The sequence below is a fragment of the Ovis aries genome, chromosome 2 (assembly GCF_016772045.2).
Source record: "Ovis aries strain OAR_USU_Benz2616 breed Rambouillet chromosome 2, ARS-UI_Ramb_v3.0, whole genome shotgun sequence".
Classification (NCBI taxonomy): Eukaryota; Metazoa; Chordata; class Mammalia; order Artiodactyla; family Bovidae; genus Ovis; species Ovis aries.
In genome coordinates, this window is record NC_056055.1 from 143,875,701 (window position 1) to 143,900,098 (window position 24,398).

Here is a 24,398-nt window from a genome sequence, read left to right on the forward strand (position 1 = left end):
TGACTATGAGATTTCACTGGCCATATCATGGACTCAGAAGCTGCCGATTGGACAGAGTGCTGACCGGCTTGCTAAAGGTGCAGCTGGAGTGCAAGTTTGGAGGTGAAATTATATAGGATGGGGTTATGAAGTCTATACATTGGACCTTTATATACTATTACATCCCCAGTAGGAAGAACACATGGGTCTAGGAACCCAGGTGTTCCTTCCATAGGGTGAAAGCAGAAGTGGCCCCACTTAACATGACCCCCTGGGGAAAACTGTGCGTCCTATTCCACAACTCTATGGGCTTCCCTGGTGGCTCAGAGGTTAAAGCATCTGCCTGCAATGTGGGAGACCCGGGTTCGATCCCTGGGTTTGGAAGTCCCCCTGGAGAAGGAAATGTCAACCCACTCCAGTATTCTTGCCTGGAGAATCCCATGGACGGAGGAGCCTGGCAGGCTACAGTCCATGGGGTTGCAAAGAGTCAGACACGACTGAGCGACTTCAAAAAAAAAAAAAAAAAGCTCAGCCAGGCTAGAGGTCCCAGTTCTCAAAGTGGGCACACTTTTATTAGGGGTCTAAAAAGATTCCCATAGAATGTAAGCTGCTGCCTGGGCATTTGGGGCAGGAAGAAGAGTTGCCATCTTAGTAGAAGTAATTGACCTTGATCATCAGGAAGAGATGGGTTTACTGTTACACAGTGGGAACAGGAAAACTATTCATTAGGATGCCTCCTGGGTCTGGGTCTTCCCACCAAAGAAGCCACTGAGACTAGCAGAAGTGGTCGCTGAAGCTGAGGAGAAAGCAGAGCATAGAGTGAACGAGGGAGATGCTGTGTATCGGGGTGGTTCTAAGGCCATCCGCAGTGGCAAAAGCTGCAGTTCATTCTACTAACCAAGCTCTTCTAAGTTTTCTTGAATCCCAGAGGGCCTGCTCCCTGAAATTTAAATGAAGAAGTGGGTCTGAGTTGTGGTCTGTGAAAGACACAGAACTGTCACCTTTAAGAATTCCCCTCCAGGGGAGGGCTTCCCCAGCTTCTGAGAGTGCTCAGTAAACAGTTTCCAGCGTGCAGCTCTATTTTGGGGCATTTCTACTACAGAGGACCAACTTGCCCCAGAGCACTCCCTTCCTGGGGGACCTTGTCCAGTGACTGATTGTGGGGTGGGTATAAAGGTCCAACCATTTTCAGCCCCCAGGCTTGGAGGAGCCCTTTCTTGTCCAGAGCACCCAACTGGGGATGGCTGGCTGGGGCTTTGTGGATCTGCTTTGTAGCTTGATCTCCTCCTCACCTGTGTCCTCCTCAAGCTTCCACAAGCATTGGTCCCTAAGGAAAATCCTGCTTGCTAAACTGCATCTCGGCATTTCTGCTGGAGAGCACAGCCTGCAACCCCAGACTCAGAGATTTAGTCCTCTTCTTTGTACCATTCTCATTCTCTCTCTCTAGTTACCTCTTTAAACACCCTTTCACTCTCAATCTCACATCTTTATATAAGTTCTAGATTCCTATTTCCTTCTGTCCATTTGGTATTTTCACTGAGTATTCCAGCAACACTCCTTGTCCAAAATGAACACACCTCCTTGTAACACTGATTTCTGTGGATGATGTATCTACTCACTTGAATTCTTCCCTGTTCACTTAGATTCTCCACCTGTAGTGTCTTGAGTTTGTCATCTTTTTGCTGCTCTTAATCTCTCTCACCCAAGCAGGCTTTCAAATAACCAGTCTTTTCTTTGCCATAATCGTCTGGATCCCTGTCCTTGCTTGTCTGGAGGGGACCTGTCTTGTTCATGCTGCCCGCTTGTAATCTAGCAAAATGTCCTAAACATAGTAGGCCCTTGACAATGATTTGATGAATGAGTAGTGACTTCAGTAGCTACAAGGAAGATTTCTACTCTGGCATTCCCATCTTCCCAAACTGTCTGTATCCTGCAACCACAGTGTTTTCACACTGTTAAGCATCACTCTTACTTGGTTGGACCTCCTCTTCTAATACCTTCAAGATTTCCCTCCTTCCCTAAAGCTAAAAGGAAGACTCTGCAGACTAGTTTTCAGAGTTCTGCAATGTCTGAACAGAGTTTCCTCATCCGATTGCTCATTTGTCCTTCAAGGTGTATCATCTGCTCTTAGCAGCGTCTTTCTACCCTGCACAGAAGGGGGTGACCTGGTCCTGACTCAGTCCCTCCTCAAGCCATCCCACATCTTGGAATCTGGATGTCCCCTACCTGTAAAATGTCTTCCTCCTGTTGAATCTGACACCATCTCCACCCTTTCAGACAGCCATCCTTCCGTCATCTGAACTCGTGCAAACGCACCACTCAGATTTGTACATATCTCAGTAAACATATTTTAAGCATCTACTATATTCGGGGTGTTAAGTTGGATGCCAAGGACATGGTGAGTAAAAAGACACGCTCGTTTTTGGTTCTCAGGGAGTCCTGCAGAGGGAGTAAATAGGTAAATAAATTCAGTGAGACTTGAAGTGCTGTGCTGTCACTCAGACATGTAAGCTGCTGACTTTGCAGCCCCAGGGACTGTAGCCAGCCAGGCTCTTCTGTCCATGGAAATTTCCAGGCAAGAATACAGGAGTGGGTTGCCACTTCCTACTCCAGGGGATCTTTCCGACCCAGGGATGGAACCCGCATCTCTTGCGTCTCCGGCTCTGGCAGGCAGATTCTTTACCACTAGCGCCGAAGAGCAGGCCATCCCGGAGATTCAGAAAGGCAACATGGAGTTTGAAGGGGCATCTGAGTTTTTGTTCAAAAATAAGTACTCACTGGAATTGTGCTTTCAGGATGTAGTTGTGGGGTGTATATTCTGGGCAAAGGAGGAGGCAGAGAAAAACCAATGTGGTAGAGTCAGACACAACTGGGCAACTGAACAAAAAGAGCAAAAGCAGTCTAAGCGGTCTGTGTGCAGTGGAACAAACAGCCTGACAAGTAAAACAGCTAGAGAGATTTGCTGTACCCAGATATTACATCACCTCGTGGGGACACTCCAAAAGTGAAAATTGCTCAGTCATGTCCAACTCAGACCCCATGGACTATACAGTCCATGGAATCCTCCAGGTCAGAATATTGGAGTAGGTAGCCTTTTCCTTTCCCAGGGGATCTTCCCAACCAAGCGATCAAACCCAGGTCTCCCGCATTGCAGACAGATTTACCACCTGAACTATCAGAGAAACCCTGGGTACATTCCAAGGAGTTTGTGTTTTATCTTGTCAACAATGAGGAAGGAAATCCTCAGATTTTTTAAGTAAGTGAGCAACATGATCAAATCTGTGTTCAGGGGTGATCAATCACATATTATGATTTAACTTTCAAAAATACAGATTTAGTGTTCAAATGTAAGAAAAACAAGTTGTTGAAGACAGTGACCTGTACATAATAGGAAATTAGGAAGGATCCATTTTCTTTTCTCTTCATTCTACTGCCAATAAAAAGAAGTTTGGTTACCTTGAGTCAGCATGATTAAACAGATAGGCATGTACGTGTACCTCTGTGTACATATTCTAAATACCAGATCACACAGATTCTGCCTCAAGCAAAGCAAAACACAAATACTACTAAACAGGTGAATTGCAGGATACTACTTACAAAAGATTGGATTTGTCTTGGTAAAAATATCCTCCCCAGTTTCACTGGAACAGGAAGTTCCTCTCTGGCCCTCATATTTGTTTACATGTCATTACTTGATGAAAGGGCTGAATACAGCTGAGGAAGAAAAATGTTATTAAGCATCTCCACTTAGAGATCAATCACAGTAGAGTTAGCACATCTCTGAGTCATTTCACAGGAACTGGCTTCACACACAACTTTTCAGGAATGTATCTGTTACACCGAAGGAGGGAGATATTCTTGTATGTGTGTGACTGCTTTGAAGGTAAGAACAAAAGATTTACACAAAATGCAACAATAGATACAATTTAGAAACTGGTTTTACTCTGCTGCAAACAAATGGACAAGATATTTGTACAATATATAATAAAAAGTACAGCATAATACAAGGGCCACTAATAAAAGAAACTTAAGGATAAGACTTAAAAATGCTTATTTGTAATATATATATATATATACACACTGCAATAAAAAGCCACAATAAATACACGAATTTCCATGTCATTCATAATAAATACTGAAAATATAAATACAGAAGACTACAGCTAATATGAATAAATTATTACAACATAAAATCCAGGTTAAGTTCTGTTGACTATTACTGTAGCTTATTTTATATACCCTTTGGCATCTTTGATGTTATAACTTATACACAAGAGAAATCAATCTAGAAGCTATGCGACATACAACATGATGTCTTAGTGTAAAGTGAAGGTATGTATGACTTCGATTTTCTTCCCGTCAACCTTTCTAAGCGATTATATTGAGCATAACAGTAATAAAGTATCTATTGAAATACTGCTGAAATTGAGTAAAGGTCATAGTAAGAGTCAACAAAAAGATAAAACCAATCACAATATAGAAATGTTATATGGTGAACTGATCCCACTGTGTTTAGATTACTTTTTTTTTTGCCAGTGAAATCCAACAGATAAGAAACAAAAAAACCCACAAATACTCTCAAAAGACTTCCCTTGTGTAAAGACCATTCCCAATGTCCGAATGGTTCAATGTAGACTGAAGGATAACACCTAAGTGCTTTGGATCATTTGATCTACCATTACATTCAGCTCACAAAATTTCACCAGAATTTGCAAATGTACCAAATTTCTATGGCAGCTGGAAAGTGGACACACAGTTGATGTCTAAGACTATGATCAAGATAAAGATACTGCAAAAGGTGACATTTGTCTATGCAACCAATTATACATACACATTTTAAATGGGGAGAATGCATTTTTGACCAATGTCAGATGACCTTTTCCTATCAAACTGTTATACCCTGTGACACTGAGGGAAACACATTGAAATAACAAAGTGCCATTTTCTGCATTAACAGGCATTAACCAGTACATATGTATTAATAGTTCTATCTTAAGAGGCTATTACACCAGAAATGCAATAAACTAAAATGAAAGCAGATCAGCTTTACTAAGACACAATAAAGGCTGAGGTTCTTAGGAATAGAGTTGTAATCTACATTAAAAAAAAAAAAAACAAAATTATTTCTGTACTGTAAATGTCTAGCATTTATTTTACATCAAACACTTTTGAAACATGTTTCACAAACTACGCCTCAGACTTATTTCCATAGAGGTGTCTAGAGTCAATTAAAACATGGGCCAAATGATTCAACATTCTTTACATAAGCAATCTATAGGGTTTTTGTTTTTTTTTTTTAAAGCAAAAAAAGGTTATTTCCCCTAAGGTTATTTATGGGGAGCAACCACATGGATGTGGCTGTCATTTCACAAGATCATCTGAGTTGGGGGAGTTAAGCAGCTGTACCCAGACTGGAAAAAATCCCACAGAGAGAGGAGAAATTGATTTCCAGGGTGCTCCTTATTTTCCTGCTAGTTCTAACTCCAAGCTGGAGGCTACTCTGAACAAACAGAAAAAGCTCTCTGCAGGGGGTGCTTGGGTCAAGTGATGTAATCAGAAAAAAATCACCACCCTCCTGGACTCCTCCTTCTGTTTTCAGGCTTTGTCAGGACAACACATTTTTAATCATTGTGTGGAACCCTGAGAAGGCATGCAGCCACTGTTTCCAGAACATGGGGACAAAGGCTGGGATCATATGGTGGCCGAATAATTTCTCTGGAGTCATTCTATCCCACACCAGACTCTCCATCGCCAGTCCATTCCCCAGAAAAAGTGGGAAAAGTAGAGATTCTCCTTTGTCATTTTAGGGTATAGAAAGATGAATGAGAAAGTATCTATTTGGAAGCAAGAAGGGAGAAAATGCTCCCTTTTTGTAACTGCAACTTCTCAGAAAATTGAGCAGTTTAAAAGCGGAGTCACTTGATCCTAGTTCTGATATCTGTCACTGGGGATCTGAAACAGTCACTTTTCCTGATATCATAGCAATGGCAAAACAAAAAAGGAGATAAAAACAAACCAAAAACTACAGCAATATTTGTCATGAGCAGGTCAAGTTACTGAACATTGTCCCAATAGCCAGATTTTTATTTTTAAAACTCTGATTTCTTAGGAGTCTTAGGGAATCATCAAATGTAACAAACACCAAAGGTAAGGGAAACCCAACTTTCTGAGGCTCCCAGGACAATGGCCCAAATCACCACATCTGTTGCCAGGTGCCTAGTTCACAAAGACAGGCTAAGACATTTTCCTACTGTGAGAAAAGCCTAAGAGAACTGGATTGTGTTGCTACGGAAACCATCTTCCCCAGAGATGTGAAGAATAGATGGGTATCTATCCTATAGAGCATGCCTGAGTGACAGTCTTCCCTAGAGGTAGATGGATGAGTTAGATGACCTCTGGAGCCACAGGGCTATAAAATTTGAAGAATACAGAAGAATCTCAAACTTTCCATTATTCACACACAGTTGGCCATTTTAAGTATCTTTGAAAAGATGAAACTATGCTGAGATACCCGTTCGGCATGATTAATGCCTAATGAATCAAGACACAGTAACCCATGGCAGTGGACCTTATTTAGTTATGGTAAAGAGGAAATGACTTTGCCTACTACTAAAATTTAAAATCAATTATATTCAGAAGTCATTTGGGTATCATTAAAACATTCAAGGATCAACACTAAATTAAAAATAAAGCAACAGCTAACCTTGGGCAATTTATATTCTAGTTTTAGATATTTGGGTTTTTCCTCTTTAGAAGAATCCAGAGAAGAATTTAATTTCATTTCTTCTTTCTCTTTCATGTTTAAGTATCTTTTCAAAATGGTATATAGATCTTTGAATTTTTTTTAAAGATAAGCACTTTATTTATGGCTAAGGAGAAAAGCTTGATGGCCAACATAAAAAGAAAGAACAAAACAAAATTGGATAAATTTTGCTACAAAGTTAGAAACTTCAATTTTATTTTGTATAGGTTCCCTACTTAGAGACAACAACAAAACCATATTAGGAGATCACACCGCTGACAAGGTCATTTCTGGTCCTACCCAACATGGCAGGAGAGCTTGATAAAGAGCTTGGGTGATAGAAGCTCCTAGACAATTTTTAAAGAGATATTTTCTAAGTCAATTTCCCTTCTAAAAATATTCATTAATAAATAACTTGCAATATCCTGCTAAGCCAGATTAAAATATTGAGAGAAAGCCACATGAGAAAGGAGAATACCTAACAAAGAAGTATTCCAAAATTACAACTGAAGTCATTCAAACAGGTCACATAAATTAATTTAGACAAAGACTAGGCTAATTTCTAACATACATTTGTCTTCTCCTAAACCCTTCTAATCAATATATATTAGCTTGAAAATATTTAAGCGGCCTCACATGTCACTAGAATGAGTCACTGAACTGAGTTGACTATCACCATGGTAACGAGTAATGCAAAGAAAGGAATACCACCATTAGTACGCTGAATACAGCATTGTCCAACATAAATTCTACATTCTTGAAACTTCAGTTCTGCCAGAAGCTTCTAGGAGAAGAAATAAAATGACACACTAGAGCTGGCTTTTCTTGAATCATAAGCAAGTGAAGAGTATCAAGCAAAAACAATTACCCTGTATAGTGATATATTTATCAAAAGTGAAAGAAGGTAGTCAACAACCTGACTTAAATCTTTGAAATTCATTTTCCATGAATGTACCAAGTATCTGAATTTACTGAAATCGCAGCCTATATGTTAGATTACAAAAACTGCATATAAAAATGAACTGGCTTAGGTTTTCAATCTGGTTGTACAGACCTTCCTGCTTCCCATCATTCTGTCTGAATCACCACTGCCAGGATACAGAAATCAGGGCACTATCCAGACAGCACAAAGTTAGACTAACCCCAAGGCTGCTTATCAAGTAAAACCCAGGTCACATCAAGCTTTTAAATTTGAATTTCTGATAAGAAAGAAAAAAACCAAAATACTTGCATTGTTAGAAAGGGAGGAATCTCTTGCTCCCCTTTGTAGGAGAGGGGTTGAAATAAAACTTAGAAACAGCAGTTTTAAATAATCACATTCAATATACAGATTAGGCAGGTGAAATATCAAAGAGCTCTTTCATTTCCATATTCATGACTTTTGACAAGACTCTATCAGTCTTTTTAATACAAAATGTGTTTACATCTTTAAAAGTTTTTTTTTTTTTTATCATGCTGTAGCTCTGTATTTTTTTTTAAAGCATCAAATTACTTTTAGATAGGAAGATGTAATTGATGGCAATAGTAGGTCACAGATATGAATACCAACTGGGCTGTGAGGGTCCACACTGTAACTTTTAGGTTTTGGGTTGCCATTTATGAATTCAGTTCTGCTAGTAAAATAAAATTCTAGTTTCTCAGCTCAGCTGAAACTTTATGATTCATAGGAGACACCATAACTTATTAAGCTTATAGTCCATTCTCACCCCACCCAACATTTCTATAATTCTAGTGAGTTTTCAAATTGCTGATATTCAGTTAAATTAAGTCAATTACATTCTTTAATGCTACAGAAAACATCTGATGAGCTGTGCTGTTTGCACAGAGCTGTGGCATTCGGCTTAGGCATTTAAGTTACTCATGCACAAGTTGGCAGATTTCAGAATGAATAATGTAATCAGTAGTTGCAAATTTGTGTTAGAACTAAGAGTGATTAAGGCTTTAGCTTTTGGTGTTGGTTATGGTAAGAATTCATAGCTTAGTTCCCGTTTTGAATTATAGTGGTCTTGCCTTTGAAAGCATGAAGCTAGTTCTCATTTAAGGTTGGTATTTTGTACATCGACTACAATAATAAACTCTGAACTATCTTGAGACAACAAGGAGCAGATGCCATCTTGAAGAGAAAGATTAAGTCTGTGTTTGGAGAAAGGGAAGTCTCGTGGCAGCTTTTACAAGGGTAGTCTCTTAACTTTGGAGGATGTCGATTTTCTACCTGCTAATTCAATGGTTTGTAATCCCTGGCTAAAAGTAAGGAGGCCGAGTGACCTGTTTTCTACAAGCTGCAAGGCAATGCTGTTGGAACCAGGAACTCAAGCTTAGCTATTTTATAGGCTCTTTGTAAATAGAAATGAGTGATGGTGTTCTACATTGTTACTTCAAAGGTTTCCTGAAAGGTTTCCTGGGTTATGTGTGAGTGAACCTGCCTTTGAAACTGTCTGGTAGGAGTGCTGGTATAAATTTAGTATAACTTACATAGGTCTAACACCGAAGAAGCAATTATGTGAAAATCTCTTTTTCATTGGGTTAAGTTCTTCTAGTTGTGGCCAAATTTAATTCATAAATTTCAGACAGAGAGGGAAGTAGGAGGATCCAGTGACTTCTACTAATTTAGGCAAATTAGTTTTCATGTAGTCAGACAAGAATTGATGTCATTTTTTCTAACATCACTTTATAAAGTCATAACTTAAAAGGACTGTAATGAAGCTTGATTATCTCATTCCACTTTTCATCATTATCATAATCCCTTGGAATTTGTAGCGTTTCCCCCTCTTTTTAACCACTTAGGACAGTTCCTCTAATATAGTAGGTGTTCAATAAATATTTGTTAAAAGAATTGATAAACACACTGTAAATATGTTAAGACCAAAGGATTTTGACTTGTACAACAATCTCAGAAGTTTAACCAAAGAATCAGTGATATATCAGTTAATAGGAAATAAATCATTCATTTCCTTGCTTAATGACAACCAAACCAGAATTCTGCCTAGAAATCATCTGTCAGAGGATAAAATTTTAAAGAACATAATCATTTATAATCTCCTTTTTCCTTTGTTAATGTGTGAGACCAGTGTTTCTGTAATTTATTGTTTTTATTGGGGGAGGTATTGCTGGGCTATAGATGATTATGAAGATTTTAATAATAAAATTAATTAGTAAGTATTAGCTTCCAATTTTATACGTGATTGGCACTCTGGGAAAAATGCTGTTTCACCATGAAGAAAAGACTGGCTTTCAGAAAGTAACCATATTCTTCAATTAACCAAAAGGCAGAAGACAAATGGATTTTACTGATGTCTTAAATAATCAATGATCAAGAGAAGGGAAAAAAGTAAATCTCTTTGATTGATTTCTTTCTCCCAGAGGAAACCTAGAATGACAAAGGAAATGCAAGCTGCTCCAGCCACTTGACTTGCAAATCAATTTGGCCTGGATTATAACTGGGAATTAAACCCTAATAAAAGGTAGAGGGCTGGTGCTAAAACAACAGGGACTAAAGCACGAAGCTTTGCCATTGACAGTGAATGACTAAAAAGCCGTGTGTCAAAACAAGACTATAATTTGGCTAGCTATACTACGGGGATAATGCAACAGCTGCAGGTCAGGTTACTGTGTCTCCGAGTAAAGATCTGAAGAATCCACTGGCTGCGTCCAGCTCTTGGTCCCCATTTAAAAATGCTTAGAAAAACCGTAGCCCTTCCTGGCATGTGGGCATTTTTTTGTTGAATAGATGATCTATTAATGGAAAAAAAAAGAGTCAAATGGCACACTGTGCTCTCTCAGCTTTTGTGGGAAAAAGTAACAGTGAACCGATTCTACCATTAGTATTATTTACAACTTTGAACCAGTATATTTAAACTATAGCTTTAAAAATCATCTTCATTTCCAGACCACAGTTTTAGATCATAAAACCCAACCAAATGCTAGGGTAGGAAAAATTCAGTATTCCTTATTGGCCTAAAATCTGACATTCTCTGATGTGTGGTATTACACCTACTGTGTGTATTGAGGGAGGCATGTGCGTGAGTGTTTTCATAGGTAATCTATGTATGTAGGCAATATTTAGGGGTTAGGTTATAAATACATATATGAACGTTTGGAACAGAAGCTCTCGTGGCTGGAAGGTTAATCCTGTGTAGCAGTGACTTTTGACCCCAATTAGACAGACAGGGGAAAAAGCTCTGTTTTTTTGTTTGTTTTCCTGTTTCTAAATTAAGCATCTTTTTGGAAATGAAGCTACAAAACAGAGACCCAGTCCAACGTAAACAAGTAGGTGTCAACCTTCTTGTGAAAATAAAGCTGAACTGAATTAAATATCCATCCTTTCAGAATCTAGACTGGCATTCTACCCTTCAATTCTGCACAGAGACACCTCTGCCCCACTCTGCCGCACTGTGTTCCAAGCATAAGCTGAGTGCTTCACACACGAGTAACTATTTCAAAGGCTTGCAATGGTCTAATCAATATGGCACACAGGATTTTTCATGTGCTCAAATGAAGGAACAATAGTTTCTTGTCATTTTCTCTTTGGGCCTGTGCTCTTTAGATTGTATTGATAGGGGGAAAAATTTGGAGAGCAAGCACTAAAAACTGTAATTTTACAGACAACATGAGATATGCTATCAAGATTTGAGCAAAACCCCAATCTGAATAGCCCAAAGGGCCTGTCATTCAAAAGGAGCATCCCTGCCCCTATTACTGCTACCTCCATAAAGACCAGCCCAAAGCTGCTTTAATATTAATATTAATGGTTCTAAGGTTGGGTTGGCTCATTGTGGGGGTAGAGTAGGGGCTGTAACCAACTGCACAGTGGAAGAGCTGCCAAGTAAACATGTTTTCCCCAAGTCAAGTCTTAGTAGAAATTCTTCCATTGGAGGACTTTCTCTAGACCAAACATTTTTAAATTCAGTGAAATAAAATAGTATTCTTTAAGGACTTGAGATCTACAATGTATTTATATCCGTATTTCTAAACATCCAAGTCTAAGAGACAAAAAATAAGTAGTGATGCAGTCACTGAATAGCAAGGCATGTCCACATTTCAAAGAGGCATAAAATGTGAAATGACATGACAATAGAAGGTCAAAAATATGAAACAGATTTAGCATAGTCATATTGCATTGGAACTAAAAAGTTAGAACACACTATTTAGTTACCTAAACTAATTTACAGGAAAACAGGATCTTAGAAGTCCTCCGACGAACCAAGTGCAGATAATCTAAAGGTGGGGAGTGCATGTTTTATTTCTATCTGTCCCCTTTTATAAGAGAACATGAGGTAATTAGAAAGTATTCAATGCATTCTGGACTGTTCTGCTAATTGTCCCAGGCAAGAGAAATCAAAATGCTTCAGAAAAGTAAGGCCTAGTTGAGTATTTGGGTAGAGGCCCCCACTTCAGTCAGCTAGTCACTAAGTGTAAATTTCATTAAACACTCATTTTTGTAGAGACGGATTGATCACGCTGTAGAAAAAGGCTGGTTGCTGAGGCTGTGTCTCTTCCATGTTTTCTCAGCCTCCTCTGCTTTGACCGAGTTAGGTCTTGAGAGTGGTGAAGGAAAACAGGTCATTTTTCCTTCATAAAGTATCATTGGATTGATTCCTCTATTTAATTCTATGAACCTTATAATAGTTACAGATTTTAAAAATGTTTTTTTGTTTTTAATTTTTCATCTCAAAGAGTTCTTAGTCCCCACCCCTCACAAGGTACCATGAAGGGGCACTAAAGTGCATTTTGATGCAGGGGAGTAGAGTTTGAAGGTGCTGTCCAAGCTAAGAACCAAGATGATGCTGTGTTTAAAAAAGAAAGGCAATTCCTTCTATCTCCATCTCTGGAGTCAGCTGAGGGAGGGCAATGAACTAGGCCCTCACCAGAGGATTGTCCTAACTCTTAACTTTAGAGAAAACTGTGTAAGGACCTGCACATACAGACTCATTTGTTTGTCCAAAATAGCAAAAATAGGCCTATTTCACCCTTAAGAAAGTATTTGCAAATCTGATCAGACATGATCATAAAAACATGAATGGATTCCAGAGGCAATCCATGTGGGCATGCTCGGTGGTACTAACTATGCATCTTCAGCTGAAAAGAACATGCTGCAGTTCGTTTTCATCAGAACATGACTTCTAGCTACCATAAATAAAATACACATGGGGCAATTAAATCTTTTTCTTACAATAATAACTTTTACATTAAAAAGTCACCGTCATCTTCAGATATATCGAAAATTAGGACTCTAAACCTCATTTCCCAGTCTTAGTTAACAATCTTGCACAGGCCCGATAATCCAAAACTTGGAGCTCTGATCTAAACAGCTTGGCAGGTTTCACACAGTTTGACAGGTAGGCAACTGTGAGATATGCTTTTTTTAAAATTAGCATTTTCTATCAAAACAGTCTGAAATCATTTAAAATCCTCATAGAGACTGCGTTTGTGCAATGGCACAGTCATGTAGCTAGAAAGGAGAAAACAAAATACAGTCTGGAAGCTTCACCACGGGCCAAGTTTTCTTGGTCCTCAGTTGAAACCACAACGAGCCCAGGAAATCCAATTAAATACAGTGCTTTAAATAGGAGAAGAGTTGGTCTTAGAATAACTTAAACTACTAAACAGGGACAGTCTCGACCACGGGCGATTTGATGCACTCTTCGTGCAATCTACTCTTTTCTGCAAGGCTCAAAGGATCTTCAGCAGGATGCTCTGAAATGTGACTGTCACCATTCATCGCAGAGACAAACCCTTCCTGGGAGGGGCCTTTCAAGTATGAGTGAAATTCCACTTGAGGATGACTGGACCTGTGTTCGGGATATAAGCTATTGCAGGGCACGCCGTCACTTTCCGAAGAGGAGCAGCAAACGATGACGGAGGGGTTGGCGGCTGGATAGTGGGAGGCGCCGTATGCCTCTTCGGCTTGCCGGGCGTAGTCCACGAACTGCTCCGGGGTCATGGTGTAAGGCACCAGCGAGAGGGTACCGCTCTTGACAGTCTCTCTTTCCGGATAGTTCTCAGAGATCTGGTTGGGAGTTCCTGGAATGTGGCTATCTATTTGGTAATAGAGGGTCGAAGAGTTGGCATAAAAAGGAGCGTTCTTTGAGTGGCTCTCGTGGATGGCGGTGCCATCGGAGTAACAAAGGACGGAAGGAAGAGGGACTACCTCGGCGTGGGGACCCAGACCTTCCACGAAACTGTCCCCTTTCTCGTCGTCGTCCTCTTCCTCCTCCTCCTCCTCTTCCTCCTCCTCTTCCTCGGACTCACTGGGGGCCAGGCTCTGCGTGCTGGAGTCCGTGACTCCGCTGCAGAAACTGCTGCCATCCTCTTCCTCCTCCTCCTCCTCCTCCTCCCCCTGGCAGTCTAACTCCTCGGCCGACTGCAGGTGCAGCACGGCAGCCTGCGGTTCCGTTTCAATCTCGAAATTGTCTGCGAGAGCATATTCGACGGAGTGAGCCACCGGGCCCATGGAACTACCGTGCGCACTTATCTCCCCGTGGCAGCCGTTCAGCGCGGGGATTTGCTGCTCTCGGTTCTTCTCCAGTTCAAGTTTCATTATTGTGTGCAAAAAGTGAGTCCGGACACGGATAGGATTAAATTCAATTCTACCTGCTGTGTTACTGCATCCTTCTTTAGTGCAGCCACAGGGGAAAGACATTCGATCCACCTTGGGAGGAAGAACACAGATTAGCCCCCCTGGAACTCTGAACAAATCAAATCAAAATCCGGTACCTCACGGCAAACCCTTGGAATCTGGGATGACAAACCCACTTACGCCAGAATAAATGACAATCAAACAGCAAACAGAAGCAAAAGGGGAAGTGAAGGCTGAGGACAGAAGAGTTAAACTAATTTTAAACCTATGCTTCATATAACAATGAGTTGATGGTATGGTTTTAGTCCGTTTATCCCTCCTGCACTTTCTTTACTTCTGTTTCCATCCTCCCTTACCCCTTCTCTCCTGCACATTAATTTCGGTCCCATTTTTTTCCCCCAGTGCGGCTCTCTTTTTTCCTGAGCTCTCTTTTTTCAGCAGCAAGCCAGCTCACATGCCCAATTTTAAACAAATTTACTGCCCTCAATACCCATCTGCTATTTTTAGTCTAAATAACATGACATTCCTTACACTAGCCATGAGTTTTTTCTTTTCTTATTGTAAAATGAACTTCTCTGCCTGAGACACCGTTTAGTCTCATGCAGCGTGATAATTCACTCGCATCGGTTCCCTGTCTTATTCTTCTCGGTACTTGATGCACTGCGGGGGCTGCGATAGGTATGCACATTCATGACTGTGCCTGGTGGACTCCGGTTCAGTTGCTGGCTCCCCGTCCCCTGTCCCTCCCTTAGACTACAGGCTTCTCTAGAAAGCGAAAGCGAAGAAAGCGAAGAAAGCGAAGTCGCTCAGTCGTGTCCGACTCTTTGCCACCCCGTGGACTGTAGCCCACCAGGCTCCTCCGTCCATGAGATTCTCCAGGTAAGAATACTGGAGTGGGTTGCCATTTCCTTCTCCAGGGGATCTTCCCGACCCAGGGATCGAACCCAGGTCTCCCGCATTGCAGGCAGAGGCTTTAACCTCTGAGCCACCAGGGAAGCCCCCACAGGTTTCTCTAGAGAAGCTGCTTATTTAATCAATACCCCCGAATTACTCCAATAATTGGACTCTATAGACAGAGTGATTGGGTTCAGCAAGGGCTGTAAGACTGAGCTCCTCACTCAGGTGATGAGTGGAATTCTGGGCATCCCAAGGAAAGCCTAAGATATGCTTACTGTCTTAGACCCCATCTGTATGCAGACCAGAGTATAGGCAACCAGGAAGAACTTGCCTTTCTTGCTACCTTATTCAAGCTCAGGAATTTCCCATGTTACAGAGAAGAAAGCAGATTCGATCCCAGTCATCCTGGCCCCAACAAAAAGCAGTAGCAGATGTCAGAGCCAGAATCTAGAGCTGGCTTTCTAAGCTGTGATTTCCTTTTCTGTGAATCCACCTCAAGCAACTGCTCAGCTCAGGAGAATAGCCTTCTCCTTTTGTCTGCCTGAGGGCTTTAACTGAAAAAGTTGAATTTCTGCATAAAATACCACCCCCTATCTAATCACATAGCACCAATGCTGCAGATGGATAGGAACCTGAGAATCATCTAGTTCAGGGGTTAGTAAGCTTTTTTTTTTGTAAAAGGCCAGAGAATAATCTTAAGCTTTGTGAGTCATACAGTCTCTCCAGCAGCTACTCAACTCTGCTGTAGAATTATGAAAGCAATTATAGGAAACATGTAAACAAAAAAACAAAAACATGGCTGTGCCTCCATAATACTTTATTTACAAAATCAGGTGGCGGGCCAGATTTGACCTGTGAGTAATCACTCCCCAACCCCTGATCTAGTCTAGCCCATTCAGGTCAGAGGTGCGAAAATTGAACCCAGTAAGCTTACCTGACTTGCCAGTTTCACACAGTGGCAGAAAACAGAGCCAGGAGAACTCAGTTTTCTGAAGTTTCAGTATAATCATTATTTCACTAGTCTGCACCACTTCTAACCAATCATCATTTTATAGCCCATGGATGGATTAGAGAATGCAAACTCAAATGGTGGGGATGACATGATCTCCCTGGCTGCTTGTTAGAAGCCAAAATGAGCTCGTATAATAAATGAATCCAAGGGGAAACAATTTCAACTGATAATTGCAGCTTGGATTGCCTTTCACACTATGTCATATGTGTGTGTATATATATTATGTAATATGTGTATATATACACATTAATATATTATATATACACATTTATGTATTATGTATACTATGTATATAATACATATATTACATATACAAATATTATATAACATAAGTATGTGTGTGTATAGGTAATACACATATATAATATATAAAATATTATGTACACATATATTTACATAGATATGTATATATCATGCTTATATAATATATATTATGTATAAGTATACATATTACATATACTCATGTCATTGAATTAGCATTTCTGTCTTCTTGAATCATGTGTCTTGCCTTGCTTCAGAGTTTTTTTCACGTGTGGGAAACTTCATTACATGTAACACAACTGCCTCTTAGTGGGTAGTGTATAATGTCTTGCCTTTGGGTTCCCTGAAATCCCAGTCCTTACCTGACACTTAATGCCTGCCAGGCTGCAGGTACATGTTTCTGGATCACAGAACACCCGGCAGTCACAACCACAGTCCTCTCGAGACAGGCGGATGGCCCTCAGCTCATGCTTTTCCTCCACATCAATCTTTTTAACTCCAGAGGCCCGCAGCAGTGCTCTTCGTTTTTTTGTCGGCAGGGGTTGAAGAAAGAAGTACTCATCCACCTCGGTATTGTCTAAATCAATATCATCATCAGAAATGTCATCCACTGTAAGAGTGCTCGCTTCTTCAGATTCCACGGTGCCATTCTTTGTCATCTAGAAATACAAAGCAGCAAATTAGAGACTTAGCAGGTTTGAAAATCCCCACTTTTGCACTTGGTAAGAATGAAGTTATTATATAACATTATGTCCCCATAATCCATAAGTGTTTATGGATAGGTGTGGGAGATTAAGAGATCTACACTTCCACTTACAAATGATTCATATGGGATGAAAAAAAAAAAACTGTGAGTCAAATCATTTCCTCTTACTTTTCTCTTTAGAGAAGTTACAGGAAGGCACATGAACATATCAAAATGATAGGCTTTTATATGGACACAAGACCGTTAATTGGAACTCTTAACCTCCTAATCCAGGAGCTACAGTTGTTGGAGCCTTCAGCCAGCATGATGCGAAACAGGCCAAAGGTTACAGATGCCCGTCACTGAAAGCTATCTTTAGACTCAGTTCATGATGGACACATTTGATGTTGGGATAAATGTATCCTTGTTCAGAGGTGATAGCATCTTAGTGGAAGCTGCTGCCCACCTAAATCAGCAAAACATGTCCTTGCAACAACTCTGTCTTTTGGGCTCCAGAGAAGCCATGCACTAGGAAATAAAGTTTTGCTGCCCGGTGCTGTTGGGATTACAAACATGGTTTCTGTACAGAATGTTCCATGAATGAGGCCTTGATACGAAGCAGTCAGTCAGGTCACTGTGCTCTCAGTAAGACAAGAGCAGATGGCAGTGAGGCAGGCTCTTGCACACAGGTACCCAAACAAACTCTGCCCTCCAACGAGTTCATAGGAGACTACCCACAGCAGTACCTTCTGCAATAGAGCCCCGGTGGGTGGCTGGGTCTCATACCATAACCGTTCTCTTCCATGTATATTTCCTTTCTAAATTAATTTCATTCATCAGGAAACCCAGAGTCAGTATTTCACTTCTTACTGCTATGTCACCACATAACATGTTTTCTTCATAAAGAAGCATTTAGAAAGAGACACTTTCTCTGAATATGAGCAAAACATATATTCTGAGAAGCAGCTCAGGAATAAATGCAGAAACTCAGTAGGGGACTATTCAAGGAAGTTCTAAATAGAACTTTAGCTTTTCAATGTATTACTTTATGGATTTCATTAACTGTAACCATTACTATGCTTTTTGATCTTAACAACAATTCAGTTATTACACAGTTAAAATACCCTGGTGACACCGGACATCATTTTCTCATCTTCATAGGAAAAAGTCTGACATTTAGAGAAGAATATTCATTACTGACCAAAAATCCCAAACTTGACAACTTGACAACTCTGAATGCATTGAAAAACAAATAAAAGGTTGATCTTTGCCCTTAGGCGGAGGAAACAACACAGTAGCAAGTGTGTGTGTGTGTGTGTGTGTGTGTGTGTGTGTGTGTCTGTGTGTTGCAAAGAGTCCCTGAAATACATTCTCAAAAGCTGTTGGTTTATTATATAAAATTTCTGTTTTACTTCAGAGCTTAAATCTATGTTCTAACAAAGTGAAGGCATTTCCTTTTATTGGGTTTTGTTTCTTGCTGTGATCTGTAATTTACTACCTTTCTTGAAATTTCTTTATCAACGCATCGGTTAAGCTGTTTTCACTTTTCTTTGATGTCCACTAATAGGATATGACTTTGTTTGGCTGCTATTAGCACTTTTGTTAGTTCTTATTTGCCCACAGAAGCATCTTTCCATCCGTAAGGATTTGACTTTTGAAGGAATTCAAGTGTATAACTGCCCAACATATGCTCAGTCCTGCCTAAAATATACTCAATTAACCAACAGGAGGGTTACCTTTCCTATTTTGTCATTTCTGTGGGGTTTAAATTATGTTTTCATGAATTCCTGGCTTGTCTATGTGAACTTCATCAAAGTTCTGACTCCGCAGCACATGCAGGACACCCAGGACTTGGTTAGCATGATTCATTTCAGTACCTCCTTCCTACTTAATCTCCGTGTTCTATAATATTTATGCTCCCTTGTGAAGCTGGTAACATCACAAAAACAACAAAGAACTTCATTTCATAATAACAGGGCTTGATTTTTTAAAAAATAATGGCAGCTGTCATATAACACATGGAATCTAAAAATCAATAAAAATAAGCAAATATTTTAAAAACATGAACATTTTTAGGACAACATGAATAACCCAACTGGCATCTAAGAATGAAAAAGAAACAACTGTATCTCAAATAAACTACAGATGATTCTTAATCCAATACCGCATGATCCACTGATCCCATTCCTGAGCATTTATCTGGAGAAAACTATAATTTGAAAAGACACACGCACCTCAGTGTTCATTCATAGCAGCACTATTTACAATAGCAAAGACATGGAAGCAGCTTAAGTCCACTGACAGAAAGCTGATAAAGAAGATGTGGTGTGTGTATATATACGTATATATATATGTCTGTGTGATGGAATATTAAAACGAATGAAATGACCCCATTTGCAGCAATGTGAGTGGACCTAGAGATTATCATAATAAGGGGAGTAAGACAGACAGACAAAGATAAACATCGTATGGTATTGCTTACATGTGGAATCTAAAAAAAATGATAAAATGAACTTATCTACAAAACAGAAATAGACTCACAGACAGAAAAGAAATTTATGATTACCAAAGGGAAAGGAGAAAAGAAGGATAAGTTAGGAGTTTGGGATTAAAATATACACACTACTATATATTGTATAAAATAGATAACCAACAGGGTCGGTTGTTGGTTCCCTGTATGGCACAGGGAACTCAATATCTTGTAATAACCTATAATGGAAAAGCTTCTGAGAAAGATATACATACATATATATATATATATATATGTATATATATATATACATATATATAAAACTGAATCACTTTGCTGTGTACCTGTCCCTTAAATTACAATACGGAGTTTCATTTTAAAATAAAAATTCAGTTAAGAATCTAAAAATCCTTGATACAGAGTGCAAACTATTTTCACTCTTGTTCAAGAACACACAAGGGCCGTAATGAAGATGTTCAAAATCTCATATTATCACTGAAGTGGTCTGACAAGGTTTTCGCCTCACCTATCCAATATCATCTCTGCCATTTCTAGTGAAGACTGGAACTATTCCAGTTCATCCTAGTTAACTGGCTTGTCTCCCCTCCTCACAGTATCTGGTTTGGTGTGTAACCACTGACAGGTACTATTCTCTGCTGTCCCCTCGGAAGTCTTTCTCCAACTCTCTCCTCCAGGATATGCCCATTTGCACCTTTAAAACTCAGGCCAAACCTACTGAGCTTAAATGCTCTTTTAAATTAGAGTATTGCATACATTATTTTCAAATGCATTTTCTATATTACAGCAATGGAGAAATAAGTCAATGAGCATTTTATTTCTGTTCACTAACTCATGTTCATTTCACTTTCAAGATCTAGTACAACAAACTCTGGGGAGTCTTCCAAGACTTCCTCATCTGTTTTTGCCTTTGTTTCTGCATCTCCTTTACCCCATGACCCATCTTCACAGGAATATTTATTTTGTACAATTCTTTTTCTCTTTGACATGAATGATACCTTTAAATGTCTTTTTCCTATCTTAAAATAGAATCATTGAATTTTCAGACGTTAGTTCATCAAATGCAGCCTCCTGATTTTATGCATTCCTAAAGCTCAGATTATTAACAATTACATCTTCTCTAAGACATGCTTATAGAATTTAATCCCCTGACTTCTATTTTAGTATGCTTTCCCTGTATAAAACAGATGGATTCCACGTTCAATGGTACCTAATGGAGTATGGGGACTATTAATATAATGTGAAATTAAACCACAATGTGTCTAAAAAGTTCCTTTGTTTATAAAATAAATGCATACAGAGTAACGACCACATTCAAAAAAATGCTCTCTTTTGAAGTTGATTCCTTAGAAGACAATCTGTCTTGGACCATTTCTGGCTCAGTGTTGTTTTCCCAAAGAATGCTGCCTTTCCAAGAGCTCAAAGAAGGCTTGCCAAAAAAATGTGATTTAAGGAGACCATCAAATGATACTGACCTTCAAACCTGTGTGTGTGTGTGCGCGTGTGTGTATGACAGAGAAGGAGAGAGAGAGATTGGAGGTGGGGGTGAAAGAGAGGTGAGAGAATCAGATATGAGATATTAATAGCAATATGAATAACAATAGTTTTGAATCTGCATGTCACTGCTTCAAGCACTTTACCTGCATAAGCTCACTGAGCATCACAAAATATCTCATAAAGTAGATATTAGCATTAGATTGTTTAACTGATGGGGAAACTGAGGCACAGGAATGCTAAATAACCTGTCCAAAATCATAGGCGGTGAGGTATGTACTATGTCAGAATCCTAAATATTTAACTCTGCAGCTTGTGTTCTTAACTGCTTTGATAATTACTGAGATACACTCTTTTTATATATTTAATATATATTCAGTAATCTTTTATGCTTATTTTGCATTAGGCTCTAGGTGTGTTGGTGCACAAGATATGGGTCTTGAAATCAATGGATTAAAGAGAAGAGGAATCTAGTAATTTTTGAAGGCAGGAGGAGAAGGGGACGACAGAGGATGAGATGGTTGGATGGCATCACAGACTCAATGGATGTAAGTCTGAGTGAACTCCAGGAGTTGGTGATGGACAGGGAGGCCTGGCGTGCTGCAATTCATGGGGTCGCAAAGAGTCAGACACAAATGAGCGACTGAACTGAACTGAACTGATAATGATTTTCTAACTGAACGTGGACACAGGGCATTGAGACTATGTAGAAGGGGCAACTGGTGGCTCAGATGGTAGAGAATCCGCCTGCAATGCAGGAGACTGGGGTTGGATCCCTGGGTTGGGGAGAGTCCCTGGAGAGGGAAATGGCAACTCTCTCCAGTATTCTTGCCTGGGAAATCCCATGGACAGAGGATCCTGGTGGGCTACAGTCCATGGGGTCACAAGAGTGATATAACTTAGTGACTAGACCACCAGAAGCGGCCTCTAGTGGTGGGGCAAGTGGTGGAGTGAGGAGGGTAGACTTCACATCTAAGCTTGAATCTGAAGAGGGAGTAGCAGTTAGCTGAGCAGATGGAGGCAGTCCCTGCTGAGCAACAGTAGCTTTACAGGCCTGAGATGGGACAGAGCTTTCACTGGCCTACAAAATATCCAGACTGGATGAACTTGTGTGGCATCCCTTCCTGTCTTGGCTCATAAGCAAAAAGCAAAAAGTAAACAAACAGAACGTTTTCAGAAAGTAGCATCCCCCTTCCTCTGCCTTTGCCATCTTCAGGTGATAAGTAATGTCTTAACTCATAATTTGATTTAGTGATCCTTAACTTATATTTATTTATCTCATTTATGTGTACGTGTGTTTATCCTGTATTGGAAATATCTCCAGGGATGCTGTGTGTGTGTGTATTTGCTTTGTTCTAATGACGCTACTTAAGATAGGACTTAGTTCTTGAGCCACTGTGTGGCTCTACAGACTCACTCTACAAATTAAAGGATTATAGCTTTTCTTAAACAGAATTGAAACTCCTTACTTTTGCAAATCTATCTGATATATACTGATAAGTATGAGTAAACAGTTTCCAAAGCGCAACAGAGTAAAAGTTTTGCCCATCTAAATATGTTTGAGGGATGGGACATGTTACACATTATTTCCAGAATCAGCAGAGTGATTCTTAGACTATCCTGAATCAAGGACCAGATGGGATGGGGGAGTGAGTGGGGTAGGGGATTGGTGAGTGGGAGATTGTCACCTCAGTAGTCAATCTTTTTTTTTTCCCTATATCATGCAGTGAATATATTCCACTGTAAATTCCAACAAGATGAGCTTTTTGATGAATTGAAGGCTTGAAGAAACTAATTTATTGTAAAATAATTATAGCGAGGGAAACAGTACGGAAAATGTGGATTGACCATAATGCTAAAAACAAAGCAAAAACCCACAAAAATAAAAACACTTCCTTTCAATGGTTTAATGTGTTCTTAACAGTAAAAACTCCTGGTTATTACAAAGTTATTAACACATGTATCAGTGATAGTGGCAATAAGAATGTGAAAAAATAATTCAATTCCACAAACACTGATTGCTGCCTATAATAATGAGGGTGATGTGGAGAATGACCCAAGCCGTCATATATTGAAAACCAGGTGCTGAACTCTCTACTTTATATAAATTATCTCACCTGATGTGCAAACAGTCGTAGGAAGTATTTTAACAGTTGAGAAAATTGGAGCATGAAGAAGATAATTTGCCAAAGTCTAGCTACTTAGATAATTGGTGACTGCACTGAGAATCAAACTCAGGTTTGGTTTGACTCCAAAGCTTGAGCCAGGCTCACAAGACCAGTTTGGAGTGAAAATTCTTAGAATAATATTAATAGAAAACCTGAATAGAAGAAAAGAGAAGGATATGGTTGCAGTTACACTCCAAGAGCTGATCTCAGTGCTGCGGGGCAGGAGGTAAAAGAGCAGAAAAGCTTCCTTATAATTAGCTCATTCAGAAATTTAAAAAAATATATATGATTCATACACAGAGAACAAGAGCTCAAAAAAGAATACAGGAAGCCAGCTGAAGATATGACATTCTCACCAGTTAGCATTTCCTTTGAGTAATCTATTTTGTGCGCTTCTGGAGGTGTTCTTTCTAATAGACATGCCAGCAAAAGAAGCTAGTCCAAGTGAGAGCTACCAGTGTTGACCTCATGTGTTACTTTTGATTTTCCCAGCTGACTTGTAACTCATTTACTCTGTGCTTAGTCACTCAGTCATGTCTGACTCTTGGGACCCCATGGACTCTTGCCCACCAGGCTCCTCTGTCCATGGGGATTCTCCAGGCAAGAATACTGGAGTTGCTCTTCCCTTCTCCAGGGGATCTTCCCAACCCAGGGATCGAACCTAGGTCTCCCGCACTGCAGGCTGATTCTTTACTGTCTGAGCCATCATTGCCATAGTATGCTGCCTAATTTTGTAGTAATATATTAGTTTTGGTGATTGGTTTTATGTCTATCTCCCTCATTATAATGGGAATATGTTGAGAATAAGGACACCAGCTACTAGTCTGCTGGGGAGATGATCATGTAATAAATATGATAGAGTGTGGTAAGTGCAACAAAATATATGAGCAAGTTATAGAAGCAGTGGAGAGGAGCAAACGACAGACAAACAAAATGGGAGGGAGCTACAAAGACACAAAGTAGAATCATTTACTTCCTATTCTCATTCTACAGTCTGTATCAAGAAGAAAAACCTTTAAACAAGAAATGGAAGAACAGATACGTTAGGAAGAATTTCACGTAAAAAAAGAAGGTGGGAGATAGTGAAAGAGTGCTC

General features: G+C 39.7%; 1 protein-coding gene across 1 annotated transcript in view; it reads right to left on the reverse strand.

Moving 5' to 3' along the window:
- Positions 1-3,899: 3,899 nt before the first annotated feature.
- CSRNP3 (cysteine and serine rich nuclear protein 3) overlaps positions 3,900-24,398 on the reverse strand; it is a 210,654-nt gene continuing 190,155 nt past the window's right edge. Inside the window, exons 6-7 of the mRNA XM_042243783.1 lie at positions 16,830-17,126; positions 3,900-14,369 (exon numbers count right to left, since the gene is read on the reverse strand). Of these exons, the coding sequence (XP_042099717.1) occupies positions 13,320-14,369; positions 16,830-17,126 (1,347 nt within the window). The 3' untranslated portion in view covers positions 3,900-13,319. The remainder of the gene's footprint in view (positions 14,370-16,829; positions 17,127-24,398) is intronic.